This window comes from Lygodium microphyllum, chromosome 20 (genome assembly GCF_053477565.2).
Source record: "Lygodium microphyllum isolate KBCC chromosome 20, Lygodium_microphyllum_v1.1.10, whole genome shotgun sequence".
Lineage (NCBI taxonomy): Eukaryota > Viridiplantae > Streptophyta > Polypodiopsida > Schizaeales > Lygodiaceae > Lygodium > Lygodium microphyllum.
Genome location: NC_141154.1, coordinates 13,930,876 through 13,938,280, shown reverse-complemented (window position 1 = coordinate 13,938,280; position 7,405 = coordinate 13,930,876). Strand labels below are relative to the sequence as shown.

At 42.5% G+C, this 7,405-nt stretch overlaps 1 protein-coding gene across 1 annotated transcript; it reads left to right on the top strand.

Annotated features, from left to right (window-relative positions):
- Nucleotides 1-3,054: 3,054 nt before the first annotated feature.
- On the top strand, nt 3,055-6,816 carry LOC148018693 (uncharacterized). The gene is made up of 3 exons (XM_087701220.1): nt 3,055-4,286; nt 4,791-5,691; nt 6,118-6,816. Exons 1-3 carry the CDS (start codon nt 3,309-3,311, stop codon nt 6,294-6,296), a joined length of 2,058 nt encoding a protein of 685 aa, XP_087557346.1. The 5' UTR covers nt 3,055-3,308; the 3' UTR covers nt 6,297-6,816.
- Nucleotides 6,817-7,405: the final 589 nt, after the last annotated feature.

Genomic DNA, 7,405 nt, shown 5'->3' with positions numbered 1-7,405 from the left:
ATTTAGTGACCTTTTATTTTTGACAAGTGGTAAGTATGTACTTATCATGTTTTAGTTTTGGTAGTTTGGATGTGTAGAATATTGACTCTCAAATCCCACTCACACATTTGAAGTAATCAATATATTAATATATATTGTGTTTAGGAAGGCCAATGTGACCTATGAGACCCAGAGGTGAATACCACTATTGCATGGTGTATCCCATCATGGATGGCCATAAGGAAAAACAAGATATAACTAATAAAACTTTTTGAATTGTGTGCATATAGGGAGCTCACAACCTCTTGCTATATTGAAAGATCCAAGATAAGATTAATGGGGGGTAGGGTGGGAAGGGGTGTGTGTGTGTGTGTGTGTGTGTGTGTGTGTGTGTGTGTGTGTGTGTGTGTGTGTGTGTGTGTGTGAACATCCTCAAACATGGTGCAAAGTGTTAGGTCTTGCATCATTGCTTCTTCGATCACTCATGCTGCACATAGTCTATGCTTTTATCTTGTGTTATGCATATTTAGATGATAAGGTCTACATGCACATAAGAAAATGAAGGTTGGGGGCAAGGCCCATTGGGCTAATCTCTTAATAAGTAGAGACCCTTCTTATTGCAAATGGCATTTGCATTTTACAAGCTAAACTTCTAATTTTGGGCTAGTGACATGTAATGATAGATCTAGAGTTATCAATACTCGAAATCAAATGTACAAAAATTGATTTTGCATATCCACATAATCAACCAATCCATCAGCCACACACCCTCTCTTACCAAGTCTTTTCTTGTGTTAGGTCATTATTTGTTAGCATTGCCCTTTAGGGCATATACTTATACAATGGTGCCGTGACAAGGTGGTGCAAGTCCCATAAAAATTACTTACTGTTAACTTCAGTTAAGTGATTCACTTAGTCTTAAAATGTGTGGATATCTTGCTTTTCAAGAAAGAAGAGTTTATTTCAAAAAATTAAAGAAAAAGCGTGTTCTCTCTCTCTCTCTCAAAAAAAAAAAAACAAAACTCTCTCTCTGTGAAAAAAAGGGCAATGCTCTTGCACGCGATAGTGCACCCTTGTTCATTTGGACAAGTTTGATGTCACATGCTAGAGGAAGAGTGACAGTCGAAATCTTTTCTTGCCTGTGTCTTTGGTCTATAAGGGGTGTGTTGCCACTTCTTGCACACACTTTTGCTTTGCAAAACAGATGATACATGGATATGCATGGATGGCCAATATCCCCCATCAATTCAAAGTTTCACACTCCCATTTCACTAAAGAGAGAGCATTGCCATTAAGTATACATACAAATAATAGAAACACACAAATATGAGAGTTGAACCATGCTTGGTTGCACCTTAATTGAAATATTAACCATCAGCATATTTATATTTTGTTGTCTTGAATGGTTATAGCTTTAGAGTGTGTAATATGAGTACTTGCCACCAATCTATACCTAAAGGATTGGTGGCATGCAATTTCGTGTATAATCCACCTTAAAATTCAACTTCCCATTCCCTCCCTTGCTGCCTCCTCTCATGTGATTTTGTGTAGAAATTCTCTCTGGTTCTTGGTCTCTCTTGAAGATGTTTGTGTACATGATCTCTTTTGCAGATTTTTTGACCCACTTTATATTTTCAATATCTCAGAACTATGAACTTGTAAGCCTTTGATGAACCAATAGGTGATAGTTTTGGATGACTTTGCCTACTGTTTCATGAGAACTTGGTTGGACTTGTAGGCCATTGGATAGAAAGGCAATGAACCAATCATGCCACCATGAGATAAAACTAACAAGGCAAGAATCCACGTGTGAGAATAGTTCACAAGAAAACAACTTGCCAATCTTGCCTATCACAAACTATGGCAAAATTTCACTTCACATTGCTAGCCCATTCACAATTTTATGTTGTTTTCCCACGTGTGAGAATAGTTCACAAGAAAACAACTTGCCAATCTTGCCTATCAGAAACAACTTGCCAATCTTGCCTATCACAAACTATGGCAAAATTTCACTTCACATTGCTAGCCCATTCACAATTTTATGTTGTTTTCCCATTATGTTTTGACTTCATGGTCTAGGGTGTACATATATTCAATGTAATGAGATACTATTTATAAGGTGTAGGCTTACAAATTATCACTTATTTGAATGCCTTTATCATGATAGCTTTGTCATATGAAGGCTTCTTGAATGATACTAGTTTGAGTGTACAATGTAATGGTTAGGCTCGCCACATGTGTGGCTTACAAGTTACCACTTATTAACAAAACATTTCTATTATGATGGATACATGTATCAATGCTTTTTGAATGATATTGGGCATGTGAAGACATTGTATAGACATTCACAATAATTTTTGCCTTTCACATAGGAGGGGCAACTCTTTGTATTCTTTCATCCATCACCATTCCATTGACAGTTGCCCTTCCATTAAAAAATTCACAAGATGAGTGGAGGTTGTTTGGATGGGGGGGGGGGGGGGGGTGGATATTAGATCCTTGCCTCTAGCCCTTGGGCACCTAGCTAGAGCAAAAGATGTACTTTGGGCACACACTTTGTGATTTGTAGGTGTGGCCCTTGGTCTCGTGTGACAACTTGAGCGCCCTTTGTGCAGTGGGCACACAAATAGAAGTCCTCTTATCACATTGATTGACACATGATTTGGTGAAGGGCCTTTGGGATGGGTGGATGGATACTAGGTCGTTGCCTTGGGTCCTCGAGGGCCTCATTAGCATAGGAAATGCACTTCATGCACACTTTACACATTGTAGGCATGGCCCCTATTCCCATGGGCTCAAGTGGTTTTTGCGCAAGGGCCACCCGAACACAAGCCTCTCATCCTACCAATTGACATATTCTTTGGGGAAGGGCCTTTGGATGGGTGGATGCATGTTGGATCCTCTCTCAGGGTGCCCAAGGGCATAGCTAGGGCAGAAGGTGCGCTTCGTGCACACACACTTTGTGCTTTCTAAGCGTGGCCCCTGTTCCCATGTGCCAACTCGAGCGTCCGCTGTGCAACGGCCACCCAAACACACAAGCCTCTCAATCTCATCACACTAACTGACACTAAGGCCTATACTACTCCCACACAACACAAGTCCGCTTTTAATCAATCTCTCTGTGTCTGTGTGTGTGTCTCTCTCTCTTCTGAGTCTTCTCCCCCATCGTCGCGATCCCAATCCATGCCCCTGCCTGTCTCTCTGCGCCCCTTGTTGTTTAGCTGTGCTTTTGTCCATCTCGAGCTTCCACATGCTCTTCCTCCTTTTTGGGCACCTGCTATAGCTCATTATTATATGCCCCTCCTTCTTCTGCTTTGCCTCTGCTAACCATGCCTAGACCCAACAGAGAGCACGAGCACAACTGCCCCAAAGTGAACTGCTTCCTGTGCATTATCAAGGAATCCAACCCACACAAGAGGAGGTCCGGCCTCGCCAGCTTCTTTGAGCAGCTTCCTCGCGAGCCCCAAGGGCAGGGCTTCTCCATTTCTGCAATATGGAGCTGGGCCATGGCGCACCCCAACGATCCAGAGCTCGTCCAACAGGGTGCCTTCTCGGCCATGGCCGCCCTCATCACCCGAGGCTTGGAGTACCGGCGCTGGCTCCTCAAAGAGCACAACATCTTCATCCCTTATTATGCTGCCCATATCATTGGGTCATTCACCATGAACAGGGCCGATTTTGCAGAGATTGCCGTCCGCGAAGGCGTGGTACCACCGCTGCTGCAGCTGCTCAGAGGTCGCCTGACCTGGGTCGAGCAGCGTGTGGCTGTTCGGGCGATAGGACACATTGCCACATTTGAAGAGACTTTCCCGGCCATCGCTGCAACGGATGAGGTGCTGGAACTGGCCATGGAACTTGCGGTATCGGCAACTGACATTGTCTACACACAGTTTATCCGCTGCAAAGACCGGCGGCTCAAGTATCATAGGGATTTACTCACCCGTGGCATGAGAGGTCCTGAAGTTGAGTCTCGAAAAGGGGAAGAATGGGCCAGCCAATTGCAATGTTGGTCTCTCCAGCTCGTCAATTGTTTCGCTATCAAAGAGAAGTATCTGCCCATCATTTGCAGGCCTGGATTTCTTATTAAACTTCCAGGCATGTGGGGAGGCCTCATGAATGAAAATTCTCCTGCAGGAATGGGCTTGCTCCTCACCCTCTGTCATCACAAGCTTGGCAGGAGCTCTGTGGCAGCTTGCCCCAGTGTTGTCCGTGCAATTTGCAACACCGCTCGTTCTTCCGATGATTGGCAGCACATGGCTGTGGATTGTCTCTTGCTACTTCTGCAAGATTCACATACTCGAAGACGGGTAGTTGCCGCTTCCACCAACCATACACCTTTTTCAACTTAGTTGTCAAGGTCTTGCCAAATATGTGATGTATTTAATCGTTTTCATTTTAGTTGATCTCCAGAGTGACCCCTGTTCATTGTTTATTGCCGTCCTTAAGTCTGTCATCAAGAGTATGTCCAGAAGTCATATTCTTAATGTGTATTAGGGGGCAAAATTGCTGCTGTATGCTTTCTTCAAAGTTTTGGGGAATTTTTATCAGCATTTTCTAATCATGTGCCATCCCACCGTGTAAGTTAAGAGGGAGGTTTGGTTTTACATGGATGTTTGATTTGTCCTTTTGCACAGATCTACTTTAAGCTGCCTATTTGGGCTTAGGATATCAATTTGGTTGTATAAGCTGTTAATGCACTTAACAGTATGGTTGTTTAAGTGATAATACTTATCCTAATATTATGAGTTGCTACCCTTCTCGTGATTTCAAAGTGTTGTTAAGATCGTATGTTTACCTGCTGGTATGAGCAGGTTTTTGACGAGGCAGTGGTACCACTGGTTGACCTGGCTGTGCAACCTTGCTCGGGAGAAAGGAGGAAGCTGGGCAGGATTATTGTAGATACACTGCTTCAGCAAGATATACAATCACCTGTGCGTGGCAGGATGTTTGCCAGTCAGACTAGGTATTTTCTGGATGACCTGGCTGGTCAAAAGCAGAGATTAAAATGGGAAAAATCCATGTCCAAAGATGATTTGGGTGTCAAACAGCAAGCAGCCCATGTTGTGAAGCTGGAGGGTAATACCATGTTCTCAGCAGGGGATGTAATTGGGGCAATTCATAAATATACAGAGGCATTGTCACTATGTCCATTAAGGGCAACCAAAGAAAGAGTAGTGCTTTACAGCAATAGAGCACAGTGCTATCTTCTACTTCAAGATGCTGAAGCTGCAATCAGTGACACTACTCGAGCTCTGTGCTTGTACAAACCAATGAATGGACACGGGAGGAGCTTGTGGAGAAGAGCTCAGGCTTATGAATTGTTGGGGTTGTCTAAGGAAAGCTTGTTGGATGCAATCATGTTTATCAATGAATGCTCCAATGCAAATGCAGGGGCTGTGCCAGATTATGCTGAACGCTTAGTTAAAAAGCAGATGAAAGCAACATGGCTCTTTGCAGAGGCAGCACATAGGCATGGGGATATGCGGGTCCACTCAGGCCAATTAGATGCCAAAGAAAAGGAGGAGGAAGAAGAGGAGGGAGATGAGGAAGAAGAGGACTCTGAATGGGAGACAGCAAGTGAGAGCGACATGAATCTTGTTGATGATACAACGGATCAAGGGTCATGCAGTAAGGATGAGGGGGAGAGTGATCATCACCCAGAGATTGAAAAGCCAGATCACAACTGGCAAAGGCTCGTCTCCTCTTTGAAAGGTGCATTATCAATTAAAATTGTTTGTTTGTTTTCCTTTTTTGGCTTCTGCATCTTAAGATAATGCTGTCCTCTTAAGTCACCTGCAGTGTCACTCAAGACAGAGGTTGGGAGTGAGGTAATGGCTACGGTGAGTTTTAGTCAAACCGTGAGGCTGAAGGACACCAATAACTGATAGGTTAGGTTACTGATAAATAAGCCCAGCAAATTCTCCAAATCAAAAATTGGTATACAGACATACTTGGGTACATGAACACTGATTCAATACGCTATCAGGACTTATAACAGACAGAGTATGCATTTGTACAGATGACTGTGGGTACTTCTTGTTCTGTCTTAGCATATGTTATCAGAGCTCAAGGTATAATGCAGTGTGAAAACATTTTCTCTCTTCTTGGCATGTGTTCATCTGTGTTATTTTCTTGCAGGCATGGACATAAAAAGACAATCTATTTCTGAAGGGAAGCCTTTGATCGAGTTAAATGAGAAGAATGGAAGAAAAGATCCTTCATTGGACAAAGAATTGCTGAAGAAAAGAATCTACACACTGATTCAGGAAAGACGCCTTCTCAACAAACAAAATGAAGCAAAGAAAACCTTAAATTAGCACTCGCATCTCTGTATAGCACATAATTAGGTGTAGGGTTTTCAGGAAAGGTGTTGAGTTCATGTTATATGGCATATGCTTTGCCTCAAAGCATGAGCTCATTTGCACACATAAATCTGATCATAGTTATTGAGCCTGTCAATTGTAAATTTTCCTTTTGGTTACAAGTTCTTTGTTTGCAGGAGGATTAGAATTTGTTGTACGATATTTCACCAATTATCTGAACGTTTCTGTACGGACACACTATTTTGTTATTTACTCAAGCTTCTTAGATCCGGTTGAAGAGAGATATTCATAGATCTTAATTAAGAGTAATACCTTCAAGAATAGCTAGAGATGGGCAAAGGCCCTTCCCCCACAGGAGATGAGGAAAGGATATCCCTTCCTCACACTGACTGCACCTAAGATTCTACCGTTCTCCCTTTTTGATCACCTCGATTGTACATATTTTTCCTTCAGTCCTTTCTATGAAGTTGAAATGAGGTGGGTTGTTTTATGGATGTATTTCTGCTGTTAGCAGACTCACTGCTGCTGTTCCATTGTTTCTTCAAGCTTTTGTTGTGTGTTTCTTTGACCAACTGCAATGCAAGATGTCTGGAGTATGTTTGGCAAAAATATCCAAAGAACTGTTAGCAGTTACATGGAGTTAACACATTAAGACTATCAAGTTTTGTTCAACGTCCATGTTTTTGTCTGCTTGGGGCTTTTTTAAGTGCTAATCTAGGTCAAAGTTGTACATGCCTATTCAAGGGCAGCCTGTCAGTATGGTGATACATAGTATCTCACTCATTTCGAATTTCAGCTGGCCATCGTTCTGTTCTTTACTCCTCAGTGGCACCCTCGTTGCTGATACACATTGTACTTCGTGCAGGTCCTCATCACTCCTATTTATCAGTTGATTGCTTTCACTTTCATGCTGCTTTCAATTTTCATTCACCTTCATCTTTGCTGCTGTGTGCATTTTGACAAGAATACCGCTTAACGTATTCTAGAAAAGTGAATAACTGCTGATGCACTTAGTTTAAAGGATCTAATCTCCTGTCAAAAGTATAAGCATGCTTGCTGGTTCCTGCAGTTTGGAAGGAGTCAAGTTGTTAATCCTTGGAGAT